This window comes from Bos grunniens, chromosome 5, assembly GCF_055505025.1.
Source record: "Bos grunniens cultivar Pamir isolate PY7600 chromosome 5, Bosgru_T2T1.0, whole genome shotgun sequence".
In the NCBI taxonomy this organism is placed as follows: domain Eukaryota; kingdom Metazoa; phylum Chordata; class Mammalia; order Artiodactyla; family Bovidae; genus Bos; species Bos grunniens.
Genome location: NC_141169.1, coordinates 59,274,112 through 59,297,265, shown reverse-complemented (window position 1 = coordinate 59,297,265; position 23,154 = coordinate 59,274,112). Strand labels below are relative to the sequence as shown.

General features: G+C 39.3%; 2 protein-coding genes across 2 annotated transcripts; both read left to right on the top strand.

The window, feature by feature from the left end:
- Positions 1-913: 913 nt before the first annotated feature.
- Positions 914-2,366, top strand: LOC147372132 (ubiquitin-conjugating enzyme E2 E1). The gene has a single exon (XM_086403965.1). It carries the CDS (start codon positions 1,081-1,083, stop codon positions 1,660-1,662), a length of 582 nt encoding a protein of 193 aa, XP_086260091.1. The 5' UTR covers positions 914-1,080; the 3' UTR covers positions 1,663-2,366.
- Positions 2,367-4,951: 2,585 nt separating this feature from the next.
- LOC147372131 (olfactory receptor 6C2-like) lies at positions 4,952-5,959 on the top strand. The gene has a single exon (XM_086403607.1). It carries the CDS (start codon positions 5,021-5,023, stop codon positions 5,957-5,959), a length of 939 nt encoding a protein of 312 aa, XP_086259733.1. The 5' UTR covers positions 4,952-5,020.
- The last annotated feature ends 17,195 nt before the right edge of the window (positions 5,960-23,154 follow it).

Here is a 23,154-nt window from a genome sequence, read left to right as displayed (position 1 = left end):
CTTTCTTTTTAATCTAAGATGAAATATGACAGGTAGACTTTTTTTGCACTTCCAAGAAGCAAGGGATAGTTTTTTATATTTTAAAGACCTCATTTTTTAAAATGAAGGAAAATGGACAACAGAGGTTAAATATAGCATATATATTAAGTGTGTACATTCTTATGTCATTTATACCCCAAGAAAGATAAAACATGAAAGAATCTAAGTGACTTTTTGAAGGCAACAAATTGAAGACCATCAACTGGGATTGCATACTTATTGAAAAGTTACCCATAAAAGAAAATGGAAGTGAAAGTGAAAGTCTCTCAGTCATGTCCAACTCTCTGCAACCCCATGGACTATACAGCCCATGGAATTCTTCAGGCCAGAATGCTAGAGTGGGTAGCATTTCCCTTCTCCCGGGGACCTTCCCAATCCAGGGATGGAACCCAGGTCTTCCAGACTGAGGGTAGATTCTATACCACCTGAGCCACAAGGGAAGCCCAAAAGAAAGTGGAAATGTCACTAAATGAGAAAACAGATCGCTTGTTCTGAGTCAAAAAAGCACATATAAAATTTATGAATTTTACACTAAACATATTTATTGAGCTTTTGATAACCACTGAATAGTTCGAAGTGTTGTGGAATCTCAAAGAACAAGGAATAGCTCAATGCTAGTAAAATCACACTCACATATTTAGTGGTAACAAAGAGATAAGCATAGTGGACTAGAGGGGCAAAAAATAGAAGCCAATAACTTGCACAATGAAGTTTCAAGAAAGTTTTTTGCTAGAAGTGACACTAAGCCAAGACTTGAAATACCTACAGGTATCAGTATCAGTCTTGCAAAGGGAAGCACATGGGTGGGAAGCTGGTAATGAACAGAGTTGTATCAGGAAACAGACTCCTCGCAAACTTGTAAAGAATGTTGTTTTGGGCCTGTTTAATAGTTGCTGCTGCTGCACTTCCGCTTCTCTCCCGGCGAGAGAGAGACACGAGTGGCCAGGCCCAGCCGCAGCCGCAGCAGCAGCCGCCGCGGCGGCACGGAGCAGCCAGACACAAAGAGAGGGGCTGTTTGCGGGGTGGGGCGGGGGGTTCGCTATGTCGGATGACGATTCGAGGGCCAGCACCAGCTCCTCCTCGTCTTCGTCCTCCAACCAGCAAACTGAGAAAGAAGCAAACACCCCCAAGAAGAAGGAGAGCAAAGTCAGCATGAGCAAAAACTCCAAACTACTCTCCACCAGCGCCAAGAGGATTCAGAAGGAGCTGGCGGACATCACTCTAGACCCTCCGCCCAACTGCAGCGCTGGCCCCAAAGGCGACAACATCTACGAGTGGAGGTCCACCATCCTTGGGCCCCCGGGCTCCGTGTACGAGGGCGGCGTGTTCTTCCTCGATATCACCTTCACACCGGAGTACCCCTTCAAGCCTCCAAAGGTTACATTTCGGACAAGAATCTATCACTGTAATATTAACAGTCAAGGAGTTATTTGCTTGGACATTTTGAAAGATAATTGGAGCCCAGCACTAACCATTTCTAAAGTCCTCCTTTCTATCTGCTCACTTCTCACAGACTGTAATCCTGCCGACCCCTTGGTGGGAAGTATTGCCACTCAGTATATGACCAACAGAGCAGAGCACGACAGAATGGCCAGACAGTGGACCAAGAGATACGCTACATAAACTGGGTTTTCACAGGTCTTCACATTACTTGTCTGTCACAGAGAGAGCTGCTTATGGTTTTGAAGGGGTGGGGGAGGGTGGGAATTGGTAAAGAGTAGGGTATTTCTATAACAGATATTATTCAGTCTTATTTCCTAAGATTTTTTTGTAACTTAAGGTATCTTGCTACAGTAGACAGAATTGGTAATAGCAACTTTTAAAAACTGTCAGTAGTTCTGCAATATTAGCTGAAATGCAGTACAGAGAAGAATAGACATTTGGGTTCAGTTGCTTGTAGACTGTAAATTTAAAACAGCTTAATTTCGTACAGGTTACACATGGCCATTTATGTAAAGTCCTTCCAAGACTACACACTTTTTTGTTTTGAAAAATTGGAATTTGTTTTCCCTCCTTGAAAGGGAACATTGATATTTAACGGCTTTTAGAGACTGTCATCTCATATATAAAATGGACACGTGGCTATAGGATACCAATACAGAAAATGAGTAGTTATGTATTTTATTTTATATGCCAATCTACTTTATTGTGAAGAGAGAGAGGTTTGAATCAGGACTTTTGAAAACCTGTAGTAAAATACCTTAAGCTGTTAACTGTCAGGCGTGGAGTAGGTTTCTCAGTGGATTGGCTCTATGTTGTGGACTACTCAAGTCTGCATTTGTTACTGTGCTAATAAACAATATTACAACAACCAAAAAAAAAAAAAAGAATGTTGTTTTGGTATGTGGAATGTGAATGCTCCCTTTGGTGGAAGCACTCTGAAGAGCTGTTTCACAGGTAACATTCCTTTCTAAACATGAACATCCTCATCACACAAGTGTACTATCAAGGGGTCAAAGATCCCAAGCATTTTGGGTCCTATTGCTATGCTTAGTTGTTCCGACTCTTTGTGACCCCAGGACAGCAGCCCACCAGGCTCCTCTGTCCATGGGGATTCCCCAGGCAAGAATACTGGAGTGGGTTGCCATGCCCTCCTCCAGAGGATCTTCCCAACCCAGGAATCAAACCCAGGTCTCCCACATTGCAAGTGGATTCTTTTCCAGCCTGAGACACCGGGGAAGCCTGAAGTTAATATTACAATTTTGGATTTTAGATATAGACAGAATCTTCACAATTCAGGTATTGCTGATTAATATTAAACCATTAGTTTTAACTGTAAATGTTAACTTCAAAGGATATTTTCCATACTTATAGATAATATAAAATGGACATCACCCCCAAAAATATGGGTGAAGAAGCATAAAATTGGAGAAAAGGACATATATACCAGACAAACCATCCATGTGAAGATTTGCCCCGTTCTTCTGCCAGGCAGATAGAAAGTGCTCAGCAATTACTATTCGCTTTTTTGGTTCTTTCTTTTTATATATCTATTTGGTAAATTTTTAATTGTGAAATAATTCTGTACTTAACAGAATAGTTGACAAAAATAGTGTGCCAGTTCCCGGATATTCTTCACTTAGCTCTTCCTAATGGTAGCAACCTGTGTAATCATATAAGAATTATTAAAACTAAGGAATTAACACTGTGTGCAAGTAATAGAGTTTTTTTTTCATGTGGGATCTTTAACTCTATTTTTTAATTGGAGGATTATTGCTTTACAATAGTGTGTTGGTTTCAGTCATAAAATAGCATGAATCAGTCATAATTATGTATATATCCCCACCTTTTGAACATCCCTCCCCTCTCCCATCCCACCCATCACAGAGCACCAGGCTGGACTCCCTGTGTTCTATAGCAGCTTCCCACCAGTTGTCTGAATTACACATAATAGTAGGCTTCCCTGATGGCTGAATTATACATGACTGTGGACTTCCCTTATAGTTCAGATGGTAAAGAATCTGCCTGTAATGCAAGAGATCCACGTTCAATCCCTGGGTTGGGAAGATCCCCTGGAGAAGGAAATGGCAACCCACTCCAGTATTCTTGCCTGGAGAATTCCATGGACAGAGGAGTCTGGTGGGCTACAGTCCATGGGACCACAAACAGTCGGACACGACTGAGTAACTAACACACACAACATTGTATTGTATACATGTAGCACATCTTCTTTATCAGTTTATCTACTGATGAACATCTAGGTTGCTTCCATGTCTTGACTGTTGTAAATAGTGTTGCAACACATAAGGACAGGTCTGAGTTATGGCCAGACTAAGCAGGCAGTGAGAGTGTCTCCACCTCTGCCTTTTGAGTCTCATATGCTCTCTGGGTTCCCCCCTGCAAGAAGTCAATGGGAAAATAGTGGCTCCTGACTCACTTTCCAGGTGCCCAGGAACTGAGCTTACACACTGCACTGGAGGACTTCTCTGTGAGTTCCCAGAAACACAAAGAGAGTGCTAGCAGCTCCAGCTTGGAGGGTCTCAGAGGCCAGAAGGATTCATTGAAAAAAGAATCAAATAAGATTAAAATAAATACATTTAAATATAGATTTTATTTGGAGCTTCACAGTTTTCCACCTATGTCATTTTTCTGTTGCTGGATCCAATTCAAATACTACCTGAAAAGGGATTGTCATGTGTCCTTGGTCTCCAACCTGTGTCTCATCCTGTCTCCCCTTCTCCTTCATGACCTTGGAAGTACAAACAACTGAGGTTAAATTCTTTCAGGATTTTCTTTTCCTTGTCATAATTTCTTTGCCCAGTATTGCATCAGGTAACTTGTTTATGTTGTATTTTTCCAACACTGTGTTCTATCAGAGTGCAAATGGAGGGAAGGTCAGATATTGATGTAGAAATTTCAAGGTAATAGCAATACTGGAAAGCTATGTTATTTAGATGACAATTCTGATACCAAAAGTAAAATACATAAAATGAGATAACTCTTTGGTGACTGCAGTAAAAGCATTCAGATGCTGCACACATGGCCTCCAGTTTGACACTTTATACAAATGCTATTAATTTGCATTTAACAGGAACCCACATTTCAAGCAACTTGTGAACTCATTCAAACCTGTGAGTAGTGAAGAATTACTACTCAGGAGAAAAAGAATACTATCAAATCCACAAAATTTTATGGCTCAGATGATCCTTTCTAATTCTATAGCTAAATACATTTCAGAATATAAGGGACAAAATTTAAATTGAAAAAATAGTGAGATGAGAACATGCAAAGAGTATAAACATATGGACTCTAGTACAAACTTATTTCAGAAAAACCTGAATTTGAGGATACCTATAATGATCACCAAAGGAGCTGACAATTCCAAAGTTTTGATCTGTCATTGTCGTCAAAGAAGAAAATGACTATTCATTGCATTGATTGGATTTTTTTACTCGGTAGCCATGGCCTTATAATTTCATACAGGTTTTCTCAGTTCAGTGTCACTTGACTTTGTGAGGAGCTTGCGAAGTACAAGTCAGTGATGAAAAACCATACATCATTACCTACATTCATTCTCCTGGGACTAACAGATGATCCTCCAATGCAGGTTCTGATCTTTATATTTCTATTTGCTTCCTACACTTTGAGTGTCACTGGGAACCTGACCATCATTATACTCACTTTAGTAGATTCCCACCTTAAAACTGCCATGTACTTTTTCCTCAAAAATTTCTCCTTTTTAGAAACCTTATTCACCACCGTCTGCATTCCCAGATTCTTATACAGCTTATCAACTGGGGACAAGACTATTTCTTATAATGCTTGTTTTAGTCAAATATTTTTTATCTTCGTTTTTGCAGCAACAGAATTTTTTCTCCTAGCCATCATGTCCTATGACCGCTATGTGGCCATCTGCAAACCTTTACAATATGCAACCATCATGAACAGTAGAGTCTGTGGAGGACTTGTTATTTGCTGTTGGATAGCAGGTTGTCTGGTCATATTTCCACCAGCTTCCCTGGGCTTAGAACTGGAATTCTGTGACTCTAATATCATCGATCATTTTCTCTGTGATGCTTTTCCTGTGTTAAAAATCTCTTGTTCAGACACATGGTTCCTAGAACAGATGGTTTTTACCGTTGCTGTGTTGACTGTCATTGGGACATTTCTGTGTGTGTTTCTGTCTTATACATACATCATCAAGACTATCATAAAGTTGCCTTCGGCTCAGCAAAAAATGAAGGCCTTTTCTACCTGCTCTTCTCACCTGATTGTGGTTTCTATCACCTATGGAAGCTGTATTTTCATTTATGTCAAACCTTCAGCAAAGGATGAAGTGGCAGTTAATAAGGGTGTATTAGTGCTTACTACCTCAGTTGCTCCCATGTTAAACCCATTTATTTATAGCCTGAGGAACAAACAAGTAAAACAAGCTTTTGCTGACTTAATCAAAAGAATTTCATTGATTTTAAGGAAGTAAAGGAATGTTAAAATGAAGCATAAATTAATAATATAAATTTGAAAAGATCATTGAGACTTGAAGTCACAATCTTCATCTTAACTGTTGTATTCTGGTCTATTTTCTATTGGTATTAGCATGCTTATATCACTGTTATTATTAAATCCTGGATTTTAAATCATATTTTAAATATTTGATATAAACAAGTTATGTCAACTCCTGTTGAAAATAAACTTTATCCAAGATAATATCTCAAATTAAAAGAACATGATATTATATTTCCATGAGAAAAGTCTTTCCTGAATTCTAACCTGCCTTTGATCAATAAAAGAAATATTATCTTATGTGGAAAAAATCGAATCCTTTAACTCATAGGAAAATAGTGGAGTAATAGTATCAATTCTCTTCTAAGTACAAATATCCAAAAAGTGTGTGTGTTTATATATATCAGTTCAGTTAGGTCAGTTGCTCAGTCGTGTCCGACTTTTGCGACCCCATGAATTGCACCATGCCAGGCCTCCCTGTCCATCATCAACTCCCAGAGTTCACTCAGACTCACGTCCATCGAGTCAGTGACGCCATCCAGCCATCTCATCCTCTGTCGTCCCCTTCTCCTCCTGCCCCCAATCCCTCCCAGCATCAGAGTCTTTTCCAATGAGTCAACTCTTCACATGAGGTGGCCAAAGTACTGGAGTTTCAGCTTTCACATCATTCCTTCCAAAGAAATCCCAGGGCTGATCTCCTTCAGAATGGACTGGGTGGATCTCCTTGCAGTCCAAGGGACTCTCAAGAGTCTTCTCCAACACCACAGTTCAAAAGCATCAATTCTTCAGCGTTCAGCTTTCTTTATAGCTTTCTTTATATGTGAGATTATGCAACTCTCACATCCATACATGACCACAGGAAAAACCATAGCCTTGACTAGACGGACCTTTGTTGGCAAAGTAATGTCTCTGCTTTTGAATATACTATCTAGGTTGGTCATAACTTTCCTTCCAAGGAGTAAGCATCTTTTAATTTCATGGCTGCAGTCACCATCTGCAGTGATTTTGGAGCCCAAAAAAATAAAGCCTGACACTGCTTCCACTGTTTCCCCATCTATTTCCCATGAAGTAATGGGACCACATGCCATGCCCTTAGTTTTCTGAATGTTGAGCTTTAAGCCAACTTTTTCACTCTCCTCTTTCACTTTCATCAAGAGGCTTTTTAGTTCCTCTTCACTTTCTGCCATAAGGGTGGTGTCATCTGCATATCTGAGGTTAATGATATTTCTTCCAGCAAAATATATATATATTGCTCTTCTCAAGTAGGAATTAGCTATTCAAGAAAAATTGTGGGTTAGTTTGGGACTTCCCTGGTGGCTCAGACAGTAAAGCTTCTGCCTGCAATGTGGGAGACCTGGGTTCGATTCCTGGGTTGGGAAGATCCCCTGGAGAAGGAAATGGCAATCCATTCCAGCATTCTTGCCTGGAAAACCCATGTACAGAAGAGCCTGATAGGCTACAGTCCATGGGGTCGCAAAGAGTTGGACATGACTGAGCGACTTCACACTGAGCAAAAATGAAAGGATTTTAATGTTGGAGAAGAAATATATAAGCTTAGACATATAGAGATCCACATATACCTTGTAAAAAAAACTTCAAAGCCCAAAGTTTTAGGATTTAGATTCATTAGATTCCCTCTAAAGTAAAGACCACAGTCTATATTAATTCATCACCCAGGTGGTAGTGATCTGATAAAATCTGCTGAGACACTAAAACCATCTTTATGATGATGAAGTAAAACTAGTGCTGAAATACATAATACAGTTCACATCCTAAAGATAGCTAAATTAAGCCAAAAGGGGCCATCAAATCCCAGTAAATTGAAGTTCTATACATCAAGAAAATTAAACCAGCAAAATACAAGGAAGCCCTGGGTTATAAACAAAGAATCCAATATGAAGACATAATTGTCTCCAGAAAGATTATCTTTACCATTAAAAAAACAGGAGGTACATCCTTCACTATTATTTCTCAAATAAATATGTTATACATATGGTTATTTATTCCTTTCCACATCTCACATTTCTCACCATAAAGCTCAATGGTCCAGACTGGAATGCTTTTGACTTTCATTTCTAGGCCATGCTCAAGGCATCACCTTATACAAAGATTTCCTTTCCTATGTCCCTCCCTAGCCCTCTGTGTGGAGGCCGTCATATATGCACGTGTCACATCCTGCAGTTAGTTATTATGCAATGAAAAATCATCCCTAAATCAGTGGTTTAAACCTTGAGTTTGTGTTTTTTTCCAGTTTACACAAACATCAGCTGATCTTAGCTGGCTAGGTTTATAGGACTGTCTCACAGCTGATTGATTCTTGCTGTCAAATAGGGCCTCATTCTCATACTTAGAAGCTGAACAACTCCTTATTAAGATAAATGAACCCTCTTCCAGATTATGTTTTATCACTTAGCTAACACTGGTTCACGTGGTAAGATCACAAGGCCTTAGGGGAGAGAGTGGAAGCAAGCAAGGCCTCTGGATTCCTAGGCACAATATGCCTTCTACCACGCACATTCTATTAGCCAAGGAAGTCATAGGACCAGTCAACATTCAAGGAAGAAAAACAAAATCACCTGTGCTTGGAAGGAACTAGGGGCACACACTGCAGAGGGTATAAACAGCAAGAAAAGAGGTAGCCATTTTGGGTACCCTGTTTTCTGTAGACACTATGCTTCCCTTAAATGTCATGAATTTCCTATTTATTTTGTCTCAAGTTTACTATTATGTGTTTAGTGTGTATATGAATCTATGGAAAGCCAATGGTGATTAGTTTTGCTTCGTTTAAAAAAAAAAAAAGCTGAATAAATACCTTAGAAAACACTAAAGAATAACCTTTTACAGAGGAGACATCTATAACAACTAAAGGAATTCTTTGATCTGAATGAAATTGATCACTTTTACTGTGATGTTTATCATATCCGGAAGATCTCTTGCTCAGACATGTGACTGATAGAACAGATGGCTATTTTGTGTGCTGTGCTGACCTTCATCATCAATTCATGTGTGTAGTTCTTTCCTATATTTATAGCGTCAACACTATTCTAAGATTTCCCTCTGCCCAGCAAAGGAAGAAGGCCTTCTCCACTTGTTATTCCCACATGATTGTTGTCTCCATCACTTATGCTAGTTGCATCTTTATTTATGTGATATCTTCATCCAAGAATAAGGTAGTTATTAATAAAGTAATTTTTCTCCTTATTAGTTCCATTTCACCAATGTTAAATCCCTTTATTTAACACACTGAGAAACAAGGAAGTAAACGAAGTTTTTCTTAACTCAATTAGAAACACTGCACTCATCTCAAAGACATAAAAGAAAAAGGAGTCAATGAATCCAACTAATAGGAAGGGTGAATCATCACAAAACCTGAATTCTGATACTATTTGTATCTACACAGTTTATTCTCCAGTCACAATGGCTTTCTCGATTTCTCTTTAAACTTGCTTACTGGGAACCCTGACTGTTCCATCTATTGTTGTTCAATCCCTTAGTCATGTCCAACTCTTTGTGAACCCATGGACTGTACTCTGCCAGACTCCACCATCCATGGCATTTTCCAGGCAAGGATACTGGAGTGGGTTGCCATTTTCTTCTCCAGGGGATCTTCCCAATCCAGGGATTGAACCTGGGTCTCCCGTACTACAGGCACACTCTGTACCCTCTAAGTCACCAGGGAAGCCCCAACCTATTCCATTTCCTCTTTTGAACTATCTTTTCAGCAGACAGATTTCAGACTCCTTGAAGTCATTTAGCAAAAGGATCTGTCCAAGGTAGTGGGGGTAGTTCTGGTTTTTTAGCACTGCCTACATGGAAATGAGACTAATCAAGATTTTCTTACTGGGGTATTCAAAACCATGTTTTCAATACCTTTATAATAAAACTGGTATTTTCATATTCATTTACCACCTAGTTGACTCAGAACTCAAGCAAAAGATGAGTGGAATTCCTAGAGATCCCATAATCCCAACAGTGCCAAAGGGAGACGCAGACACTTTTATGTTATATGTTATTACACATTGGGGCAAATTTGTCAGTACACTCAAAATTCTAACATATAAGTGGAACTTGCCTTAGAAATTCCTCTTCTGATAATATAAACTAAGGAAATAAAGGAGGTTTATATAAAATATTTAATATTAAATTGTCTAGGAGTTAAATATGAGAGGGCTTCCCTGATGGCTCAGATGGTAAAGAATCTGCCTGCAATGTAGGAGACCCAGGCTCCATCCCTGAGTAGGAAAGATTCTCTGGAGACAGGAATAGCTACCCACTCCAGTATTTTTGCCTGGAGAATTCCATGGGCTGAGAAGCCTGGTAGACTACAATCCAAAGGTCACAAATCGTTGGAAATGACTGAGAAACTAACAGTTTTTTTAAAAAAGGACAAGCTTTATTAAATAATGATTTATCCATTAAAAAGTATAATGCAGAAGTGATAATGAAAATATGTACTTTACCACATAAATATTTAGTTATTGAATTAGAAAAGGGTCATATGTATACAACTTTCATTCAGTTCATTTCAGTTCAGTCACTCAGTTGTGTCTGACTCTTTGTGACCCCATGGACTGCAGCACACCAGGCCACCCTGTCCATCACCAACTCCTGGAGTTTACTCAAGCTCATGTCCATTGAGTCAATGATGTTATCCAACCATCTCATCCTCTGCCGTCCCCTTCTCCTCCCACCTTCAAACTTCCCCAGAATCAGGGTCTTTTCAAATGAATCAGCTCTTTGCATCAGGTGGCCAAAGTATTGGAGTTTCAGCTTCAACATCAGTCTTTCCAATGGATATTCACTACTGATTTCCTTCAGGATGGACTGGTTGGATCTCCTTGCAGTCCAAGGGACTCTCAAGCATCTTCTTCAACACCACAGTTCAAAAGCATCGATTCTTCGGCACTCCAATTTCTTTATAGTCCACCTCTCATGTTTATACATGACTACTGGAAAAACCATAGTGTTGACTAGAAAAACCTTTGTTGGCAAAGTAATGTGCTGTCTAGGTTGGTCATGAGTTATATTCCAAGGAGCTAAGCATCTTTTCATTTCAGGGTTGTGGTCACCATCTGTAGTAATTTTAGGGCCAAAAAAATAAATTCTGTCACTCGTTTCACTGTTTCCCCATCTATTTGCCATGAAGTGATGGGACCAAATGCCATGATCTTAGTTTTCTGAATGTTGAGCTTTAAGCCAACTTTTTCACTCTCGTCTTTCACTTTCATCAAGAGGCTCTTTAGTTCTTCTTTACTTTCTGGCATAATGGTGGTGTCATCTACATCTCTGAGGTTATTGATACTTCTCCTGGCAATCTTGATTCCAGTGTGTGCTTCATCCAGCCCAGCATTTCTCATGATGTACTCTGCATATAAGTTAAATAAGTAGGGTGACAATATATAGCCTTGAAGTACTCCTTTTCCTATTTGAAACCAGTCTGTTGTTTCATGTCTAGCTATAATGGTTGCTTCCTGACCTGCATACAGATTTCTCAAAAGGCAGGTCAGATGGTCTAGTATTCCCATCTCTTGAAGAATTTTCCACAGTTTGTTGTGATCTACACAGTCAAAGGCTTTGATGTAGTCAATAAAGCAGAAGCAGATGATTTTCTGGAACTCACTTGCTTTTTCAATGATCCAACAGATGTTGACAATTTGATCTCTGGTTCCTCTGCCTTTTCTAAAAGCAGCTTGAACATCTGGAAGTTCACAGCTCACGTACTGGTGAAGCCTAGCTTGCAGAACTTTCAGCATTACTTTATTAGCGTGTGAGATGAGTGCAATTGTGCGGTAGTTTGAGCATTCTTTGACATTGCCTTTCTTTGGGATTGGAATGAAAACTGACCTTTTCCAGTGCTGTGACCACTGCTGAGTTTTCCAAATTTGCTGACATATTGAGTGCAGCATTTTCACAGCATCATCTTTTAGGATTTGAAATAGCTCAGCTGGAATTCCATCACCTCCACTAACTTTGTTCATAATGATGCTTCCTAAGGCCCACTTGACTTCACATTCCAGGATGTTTGGCTCTAGGTGAGTGACCACAACAACATTGTGATTATCTGGATTATGAAGATCTTTTTTGTATAGCTCTGTATTCTTGCCACCTCTTCTTAATATCTTCTGCTTCTGTTAGGTCTATACAATTTCTGTCCTTTATTGAGCCCATCTTTGCATGAAATGTTCCCTTGGTATCTCTAATTTTCTTGAAGTGATCTCTAGTCTTTCCCGTTCTAATGTTTTCCTCTATTTCTTTACACTGATTACTAAGGAAGGCATTCTTACCTCTCCTTGCTATTCTTTGGAACTCTGCATTCAAATGGGTATATCTTTCCTTTTCTCCTTTGCTTTAGGCAATGGCAACCCACTCCAATACTCTTGTCTGGAAAATCCCATGGTCAGAGGAGCCTGGTAGGCTGCAGTCCATGGGGTCGCGAAGAGTCAGACACGAGTGAAGTTGCTCAACTTCACTTTCACATTTCCCTTTCATGCATTGGAAAGGAAATGTCAACCTACTCCAGTGTTCTTGCCTGGAGAATCCCAGGGCTGGGGGAGCCTGGTGGGCTGCCATCGATGGGGTCGTATAGAGTCGGACACAACAGAAGGGACTTAGCAGTAACAGTAGCAGTCTCTTCTTTTCACAGCTATTTGTAAGGCCTCCTCAGACAGCCATTTTGCACTTTTGCATTTTTTTCAGGTGCATATGTAAACATACAAATGTAAATATTTTCACATTGAAAACATAGACATAAAGCAACCTTGTTGTGTTTTCTTAACACTTTGTTATCTGTGGATTCAAGAGTCTCTTTGCATCAGAAAATTACAGTTTTGCACTTGGAATGTGTCTAATAAAGTCATTGCATTCTACAGTTTCCAAAGACCCACTTCCCATTGCTGCCTCTTTCAGGTGTTTTGTCAAAATTTACTGCATATTATGTTCATTAGTCATGTTTGAGCTTTAGTCAGTAAGGACTCTATATTTATCCAAACATCGGGCTCCTGTACATCCATAAGAGTCTGAGATAATAAAGCATTCATTACATTCATTGTGAAAAATCTGCTCTTGTTGAGAGAAATCAGAAATTATCACTATCAAATCTTCTCAGAATCACTTTATATTCTCAGACATTTAAAATAAATTATTTTTAATTTCAGCTTTAAGTTATAAGACATTGTTTTCTACGTCTAAGTGGAAAAGAATCTTAATGAGGGTCAGTTGGCAACTCAGAGAGCACTATCCACTGCACAATACTGTCTGTGAATGTGTATGCCCTCATGAAAGGGGCATTTGTGCATATATTTGAGACCATTTATATGTTTGATTTCATCTTGGGGATGATGAAAATTACACAGTCAACTGAAGCCATAATCTTCCATTAGAATAAGTATTAATATGTTCTTCTTTGGTAACCACTTTCTTTCTTCATTCACCATTCATGTTCCTTGATTTGTGAAACCTATCAGACATATATACGTAAACTCAAGGATGGCATTACATTAATTTGTATAGATCCAAAAAGAAGAAAAGAAGAAAAGGAAATGGCTACACACTCCAGTATTTTTGCCTAAAGAATCCCATAGACAGAGGGGCCTGGCAGGCTACGGTCTATGGGGTCATAAGAGTCGGACGTAACTTAACTACTAAACCATGATCAAAAAGCAAATAATTATTTCTAATGATACTTGGTCACAGAAAAAGGAAATTTGAAAGGATTAGTCTCATTCAAAATATATACATCCATTAGAGATGGGTCAGATATCTCTTCACTCTTTTTATTCTTAGTATCTACAGCATAACCAGCCATATCATAGGTTCTTCAATTCAGTTCAGTTCAGTCCCTCAGTCATGTCCGAATCTTTGTGACCCCATGAATTGCAGCATGCCAGGCCTCCCTGTCCATCACCATATCCAGGAGTTTACCCAAACTCATGTCCATCGAGTAGGTGATGCCATCCAGCCATCTCATCCTCTCTTGTCCTCTTTTCCTCCTGCTGTCAACATTTCCCAGCATCAGGGTCATTTCCAATGAGTCAACACTTCACATGAGATGGCCAAAGTATTGGAGTTTCAGCTTCAGCATCAGTCCTTCCAATGAACACCCAGGACTGATCTCCTTTAGAATAGACTGGTTGGATCTCCTTGCAGTCCAAGGGACTCTCAAGAGTCTTCTCCAACACCACAGTTCAAAAGCATCAATTTTTAAGCACTCAGCTTTCTTCACAGTCCAACTCTCATATTCATACATGACCACTGGAAAAACGACAGCCTTGACTAGATGAACCTTTGATGGCAAAGTAATATCTCTGCTTTTGAATATGCTATCTAGGTTGGTCGTAACTTTCCTTCCAAGGAGTAAGCGTCTTTTAATTTCATGGCTGCAATCACCATCTGCAGTGATTTTGGAGCCCCCAAAACTTAGGTCTGACACTGCTTCCACTGTTTCCCCATCTATTTCCCATGAAGTGATGGGACCAGATGGAATGATCTTCGTTTTCTGAATGTTGAGCTTTAAGCAAAATTTTTAACTCTCCTCTTTCATTTTCATCAAGAGGCTTTTTAGCTCCTCTTCACTTTCTTCCATAAGGGTGGTGTCATCTGAGGTTAATGATATTTCTCCCAGCAATCTTGATCCCAGCTTGTGCTTCTTCCAGCCCAACGTTTCTCATGATGTACTCTGCATAGAAGTTAAATAAGCAGGGTGACAATATACAGCCTTGATGTACTCCTTTTCCTGTTTGGAACCAGTGTGTTGTTCCATGTCCAGTTCTAACTGTTGCTTCCTGACCTGCATATAGGTTTATCTAGAGGCAGGTCAGATGGTCTGGTATTCCCATCTCTTTCAGAATTTTCCACAGTTTATTGTGATCCACACTGTCAAAGGCTTTGGCATAGTCAATAAAGCAGTAATAGATGTTTTTCTGGAACTCTCTTGCTTTTTCCATCATCCAGCAGATGTTCTCAATTTGACCTCTGGTTCCTCTGCCTTTTCTAAAACCAGCTTGAACATCAAGCAGTTCACAGTTCACGTATTGATGAAGCTTGGCTTGGAGAATTTTGAGCATTACTTTACTAGCATGTGAGATGAGTGCAATTATGCAGTAGTTTGAGCATTCTTTGGCATTGCCTTTTTTTGGGATTGGAATGAAAACTGACCTTTTCCAGTCCTGTGGCCACTGCTGAGTTTTCCAAATTTGCTGGCATATTGAGTGCAGCACTTTCATAGCATCATCTTTCAGGATTTGGAATAGCTCAACTGGAATTCCATCACCTCCACTAGCTTTGTTCGTAGTGATGCTTTCTAAGGTCCACTTGACTTCACATTCCAGGATGTCTGGCTCTAGGACAGTGATCACACCATCGTGATTATCTGGGTCGTGAAGATCTTTTTTGTACAGTTCTTCTGTGTATTCTTGCCACCTCTTCTTAATATATTCTGCTTCTGTTAGGTCCATACCATTTCTGCCCTTTATCGAGCTCATCTTTACATGAAATGTTCCCCTGGTATCTCTGATTTTCGTGAAGAGATCTCTAGTCTTTCCCATTCTGTTGTTTTCCTCTATTTCTTTGCATTGATCGCTGAGGAAGGCTTTCTTATCTCTTCTTGCTATTCTTTGGAACTCTGCATTCAGATGCTTTTATCTTTCCTTTTCTCCTTTGCTTTTCACTTCTCTTCTTTTCACAGCTATTTGTAAGGCCTCCCCAGACAGCCATTTTGCTTTTTTGCATTTCTTTTCGATGGGGATGGTCTTGATCCCTGTCTCCCGTACAGTGTCACAAACCTCCATCCATAGTTCATCAGGCACTCTCTCTATCAGATCTAGTCCCTTAAATCTATTTCTCACTTTCACTGTATAATCATAAAGGATTTGATTTCGGTCATACCTGTATGGTCTAGAGGTTTTCCCTCATTTCTTCAATTTAAGTCTGAATTTGGCAATAAGGAGTTCATGATCCGAACCACAGTCAGCTCCCGGTCTTGTTTTTGCTGACTGTATAGAGCTTCTCCATCTTTGGCTGCAAAGAATATAATCAATTCGATTTTGGTGTTGACCATCTGGTGATGTCCATGTGTAGAGTCTTCTCTTGTGTTGTTGGAAGAGGGTGTTTGCTGTGACCAGTGTGTTCTCTTGGCAAAACTCTATTAGCCTGTCCCTGCTTCATTCTGTATTCCAAGGCCAAATTTGCCTGTACTCCAGGTGTTTCTGGACTTCCTACTTTTACATTCCAGTCCCCTATAATGAAAAGGACATATTTTGGGGGTGTTAGTTCTAAAAGGTCTTTAGGTCTTCATAGAACTGTTCAACTTCAGCTTCTTCAGCGTTATTGGTTGGGACATAGGATTTGATTTACTGTGATATTGAATGGTTTGCCTTGGAAATGAACAGAGATCATTCTGTTGTTTTTGAGCTTGCATCCAAGTACTGCATTTCGGACTCTTTTGCTGACCATGATGGCTACTCCATTTCTTCTAAGGGATTCTTACCCACAGTAGTAGATATAATGGTCATCTGAGTTAAATTCCCCCATTCCAGTCCATTTCAGTTCACTGATTCCTAGAATGTTGACGTGCACTCTTGCCATCTCCTGTTTGACCACTCCCAATTTGCCTTGATTCATGGACCTGACATTCCAGATTCCTATGCAATATTGCTCTTTACAGCATCAAACCTTGCTTCTATCACCAGTCACATCCACTGGTGGGTATTGTTTTTGCTTTGGCCCCATCCCTTCATTCTTTCTGAAGTTATTTCTCCACTGATCTCCAGTATCACATCGGGCACCTACCGACGCTGGGAGTTCCTCTTTCAGTATCCTATCATTTTGCTTTTCATATTGTTCATGTGGTTCTTGAGGCAAGAATACTGAAGTGGTTTGCCATTCCCTTCTCCAGTGGACCACATTCTGTCAGATCTCTCCACCATGACCCACCCGTCCTGGGTGACCCCACAGGGCATGGCTTAGTTTCATTGAGTTAGACAAGACTGATGTTCGTGTGATCAGATTGGCTAGTTTTCTGTGATTATGGTTTCAGTGTGTCTGTCCTCTGATGCTCTCTCACAACACCTATCATCTTACTTGAATTTCTCTTTCCTTAGAGTTGGGGTATCTCTTCAAGGCTGCTCCAGCAAAGCACAGCTGCTGCTCCTTACCTTGGATGAGGGGTATCTCCTCACAGACACCCCTCCTGATCTTTAACATGGAGTAGCTCCTCTTGGCCCTCCTGCGCCCATGCAGCCACCGCTCCTTGGAGGTTGGGTTGCTCCTCTTGGCCGCCTCCCTTGACCTCAGGCATGCTATGACCAACCTAGACAACATATTAGAAAGTGGAGACATTACTTGCTGACAAAGGTCCATATAGGCAAAGCTATTTTTTTTTCCAGTAGTCATGTATATATGTAAGAGTTGGACCATAATGAAAGCTGAGCACCAAAGAATTGATGCTTTCAAAGTGTGGTGCTGAAGAAGACTCTTGAGAGCACCTTGGACAGAGGAGATCAAACCAGTCAATCATAAAGGAAATCAACCTTGAATATTCATTGAAAGGACTGATGCTGAAGCTGAAACTGCAATGTTTTGGCCGCCTGAATGAAGAGTCAACTTATTAGAAAAGACCTTGATACTGAGAAAGATTGAGGGCCAAAAGTGAAGGGGGCAACACAGGACAAGATGGTTTGATGGCATCATTTTTTTTTAATTTTTTTTTATTTTTAAAATTTACAATATTGTATTAGTTTTGCCAAATATCGAAATGAATCCACCACTGGTATACCTGTGTTCCCCATCCTGAACCCTCCTCCCTCCTCCCTCCCCATACCTTCCCTCTGGGTCGTCCCAGTGCACCAGCCCCAAGCATCCAACATCATGCATCGAACCTGGACTGGCGACTCGTTTCATACATGATATTATACATGTTTCAATGCCATTCTCCCAAATCTCCCCACCCTCTCCCTCTCCCACAGAGTCCATAAGACTGATCTATACATCAGTGTCACTTTTGCTGTCTCGTACACAGGGTTATTGTTATCATCTTTCTAAATTCCATATATATGCGTTTGTATACTGTATTGGTGTTTTTCTTTCTGGCTTACTTCACTCTGTATAATAGGTTCCAGTTTCATCCACCTCATTAGAACTGATTCAAATGTATTCTTTTTAATGGCTGAGTAATACTCCATTGTGTATATGTACCACGGCTTTCTTATCCATTCATCTGCTAATGGACATCTAGGTTGCTTCCATGTCCTGGCTATTATAAACAGTGCTGCGATGAACATTGGGGTACACGTGTCTCTTTCCCTTCTGGTTTCCTCAGTGTGTATGCCCAGCAGTGGGATTGCTGGATCATAAGGCAGTTCTATTTCCAGTTTTTTAAGGAATCTCCAAACTGTTCTCCATAGTGGCTGTACTAGTTTGCATTCCCATCAACAGTGTAAGAGGGTTCCCTTTTCTCCACACCCTCTCCAGCATATATTGCTTGTAGACTTTCGGATCGCAGCCATTCTGACTGGCGTGAAATGGTACCTCATGGTGGTTTTGATTTGCATTTCTCTGATAATGAGTGATGTTGAGCATCTTTTCATGTGTTTGTTAGCCATCTGTATGTCTTCTTTGGAGAAATGTCTATTTAGTTCTTTGGCCCATTTTTTGATTGGGTCATTTATTTTTCTGGAGTTGAGCTGTAGCAGTTGCTTGTATATTTTTGAGGTTAGTTGTATGTCAGTTGCTTCATTTGCTATTATTTTCTCCCATTCTGAAGGCTGCCTTTTCACCTTGCTAATAGTTTCCTTTGTTGTGCAGAAGCTTTTAAGTTTAATTAGGTCTCATTTGTTTATTTTTGCTTTTATTTCCAATATTCTGGGAGGTGGGTCATAGAGGATCCTTCTGTGATGTATGCTGGAGAGTGCTTTGCCTATGTTCTCCTCTAGCAGTTTTATAGTTTCTGGTCTTACGTTGAGATCTTTAATCCATTTTGAGTTTATTTTTGTGTATGGTGTTAGAAAGTGTTCTAGTTTCATTCTTTTACAAGTGGTTGACCAGTTTTCCCAGCACCACTTGTTAAAGAGATTGTCTTTAATCCATTGTATATTCTTGCATACTTTGTCAAAGATAAGGTGTCCATATGTGCGTGGATTTATCTCTGGGCTTTCTATTTTGTTCCATTGATCAATATTTCTGTCTTTGTGCCAGTACCATACTGTCTTGATAACTGTGGCTTTGTAATAGAGCCTGAAGTCAGGTAGGTTGATTCCTCCAGTTCCATTCTTCTCTCTCAAGATAGCTTTGGCTATTCGAAGTTTTTTGTATTTCCATACAATTTGTGAAATTATTTATTCTAGCTCTTTGAAAAATACCGTTGGTAGCTTGATAGGGATTGCATTGAATCTATAAATTGCTTTGGGTAGTATACTCATTTTCACTATATTGATTCTTCCAATCCATGAACATGGTAGATTTCTCCAGCTATTAGTGTCCTCTCTGATTTCTTTCACCAGTGTTTTATAGTTTCCTATATATAGGTCTTCAGTTTCTTTAGGTAGATATATTCCTAAGTATTTTATTCTTTCCGTTGCAATGGTGAATGGAATTGTTTCCTTAATTTCTCTTTCTATTTTCTCATTACTAGTGTATAGGAATGCAAGGGATTTCTGTGTGTTGATTTTATATCCTGCAACTTTACTATAATCATTGATTAGTTCTAGTAATTTTCTGGTGGAGTCTTTAGGGTTTTCTGTGTAGAGGATCATGTCATCTGCAAATAGTGAGAGTTTTACTTCTTCTTTTCCAATTTGGATTCCTTGTATTTCTTTTTCTGCTCTGATTGCTGTGGCCAAAACTTCCAAAACTATGTTGAATAGTAGTGGTGAAAGTGGGCACCCTTGTCTTGTTCCTGACTTTAGAGGAAATGCTTTCAATTTTTCACCATTGAGGATAATGTTTGCTGTGGGTTTGTCATATATAGCTTTTATTATGTTGAGGTATGTTTCTTCTATTCCTGCTTTCTGGAGAGTTCCTATCATAAATGGATGTTGAATTTTGTCAAAGGCTTTCTCTGCATCTATTAAAATAATCATATGGTTTTTATTTTTCAATTTGTTAATGTGGTGTATGACATTGATTGATTTGTGGATATTGAAGAATTCTTGCATCCCTGGGATAAAGCCCACTTGGTCATGGTGTATGATCTTTTTAATGTGTTGTTGGATTCTGATTGCTAGAATTTTGTTAAGGATTTTTGCATCTATGTTCATCAGTGATATTGGCCTGTAGTTTTTTTTTGGGGGGGGGGATCTTTGTCAGGTTTTGGTATTAGGGTGATGGTGGCCTCATAGAATGAGTTTGGAAGTTTACCTTCCTCTGCAATTTTCTGGAAGAGTTTGAGTAGGATAGGTGTTAGCTCTCCTCTAAATTTTTGGTAGAATTCAGCTGTGAAGCTGTCTGGACCTGGGCTTTTGTTTGCTGGAAGATTTCTGATTACAGTTTCAATTTCCATGCTTGTGATGGGTGTGTTAAGATTTTCTATTTCTTCCTGGTTCAGTTTTGGAAAGTTGTGTTTTTCTAAGAATTTGTCCATTTCTTCCACGTTGTCCATTTTATTGGCATATAATTGCTGATAGTAGTCTCTTATGATCCTTTGTATTTCTGTGTTGTCTTTTGTGATCTCTCCATTTTCACTTCTAATTTTATTGATTTGATTTTTCTCCCTTTGTTTCTAGATGAGTCTGGCTAATGGTTTGTCAGTATTATTTATCCTTTCAAAGAACCAGCTTTTGGCTTTGTTTATTTTTGCTATGGTCTCTTTTGTTTCTTTTGCATTTATTCCTGCCCTGATTTTTAAGATTTCTTTCCTTCTACTAACCCTGGGGTTCTTCATTTCTTCCTTTTCTAGTTGCTTTAGGTGTAGGGTTAGGTTATTTATTTGTCTTTTTTCTTGTTTCTTGAAGTATGCCTGTATTGCTATGAACTTTCCCCTTAGGACTGCTTTTAAAGTGTCCCACAGGTTTTGGGTTGTTGTGTTTTCATTTTCATTAGTTTCTATGCAAATTTTGATTTCTTTTTTGATTTCTTCTATGATTTGTTGGTTATTCAGCAGCGTGTTGTTCAGCCTCCATATGTTGGAATTTTTAATAGTTTTTCTCCTGTAATTGAGATCTAATCTTACTGCATTGTGGTCAGAAAAGATGCTTGGAATGATTTCTATTTTTTTGAATTTACCAAGGCTAGATTTATGGCCCAGGACGTGATCTATCCTGGAGAAGGTTCCGTGTGCACTTGAGAAAAAGGTGAAATTTATTGTTTGGGGATGAAATGTCCTATAGATATCAATTAGGTCTAACTGGTCTATTGTATTGTTAAAGTTTGTGTTTCCTTGTTAATTTTCTGTTTAGTTGATCTATCCATAGTTGTGAGTGGGGTATTAAAGTCTCCCACTATTATTGTGTTATTGTTAATTTCTCCTTTCATACTAGTTAGCATTTGTCTTACATATTGCGGTGCTCCCGTGTTGGGTGCATATATATTTATAATTGTTATATCTTCTTCTTGGATTGATCCTTTGATCATTATGTAGTGACCATCTTTGTCTCTTTTCACAGCCTTTGTTTTAAAGTCTATTTTATCTGATATGAATATTACTACTCCTGCTTTCTTTTGGTCCCTATTTGCATGGAAAATCTTTTTCCAGCCCTTCACTTTCAGTCTGTATGTGTCCCCTGTTTTGAGGTGGGTCTCTTGTAGACAACATATGTAGGGGTCTTGTTTTTGTATCCATTCAGCCAGTCTTTGTCTTTTGGTTGGGGCATTCAACCCACTTACGTTTAAGGTAATCACTGATAAGTATGATCCCATTGCCATTTACTTTATTGTTTTGGGTTAGAGTTTATACACCGTTTTTGTGTTTCCTGTCTAGAGAATATCCTTTAGTATTTGTTGAGAGCTGGTTTGGTGGTGCTGAATTCTCTCAGCTTTTGCTTGTCTGAGAAGCTTTTGATTTCTCCTTCATATTTGAATGAGATCCTTGCTGGGTACAATAATCTGGGCTGTAGGTTATTTTCTTTCATCACTTTAAGTATGTCTTGCCATTCCCTCCTGGCTTGAAGAGTTTCTATTGAAAGATCAGCTGTTATCATTATGGGAATTCCCTTGTGTGTTATTTGTTGTTTTTCCCTTGCTGCTTTTAATATTTGTTCTTTGTGTTTGATCTTTGTTAATTTTTTATTTATTTATTTTAAATTTATTTATTTTAATTGGAGGCTAAACCAATACATTTTATTTATTTTTAAATTGGAGTACAAATGCTTTACAATGTTGTGTTAGTTTCTGTTTTACAACAATGTGAATTGACTGAACTGACTGAACTGATACATATATCCCCTTCCCCTGAGCCTCCATCCCACCCCGCTAGGCCATCACAGAGCATGGAGTTGAGCTCCCTGTACTGTACAGCAGCTTCCCAGTAGCTGTCTATTTACCACACTTTGCTGTTGTTTACTTGCTCAGTCATGTCCGGCTCTTTACAACCCCATGGACTGTAGTATGCCTGGCTTCCCAGACCTTCAGTATCTCTCAGAGTTTGCTCAAACTCATGTCCATTGAGTTGGTACAGCAACATGAATCTGCCACGGTGTACATGTGTTCCCAGTCCTGAACCCCCCTCCCACCTCCTTCTCCATGCCATCCTTCTGGGTCATCCCAGTGATGTATGACAAAACCAATACAATATTGTAAAGTAAAATAATAATAATAAAATTTTTTAAAAAAGAAAAAGACAAAAAAAAAAAAAAAAATACCCAAAACCTCAGATCATGGTATCCAGTCTCATCACTTCATGGCAAATAGATGGGGAAAAAGTGGAAGCAGTGACAAATTATTTTCTTGGGCTCCAAAATCACTGTGGATGGTGACTGCAGCCATGAAATTAAAAGATGCTTGCTCCTTGGAAGAAAAGCCATGATGAATCTAGACAGCATATTAAAAAGCTGAACTTTGTTAATTTGATTAATATGTGTCTTGGGGTGTTTCGCCTTGGGTTTATCCTGTTTGGGACTCTCTGGGTTTCTTGGACTTGGGTGATTATTTCCTTCCCCATTTTAGGGAAGTTTTCAACTACTATCTCTTCAAGTATTTTCTCATGGTCTTTCTTTTTGTCTTCTTCTTCTGGGACCCCTATGATTC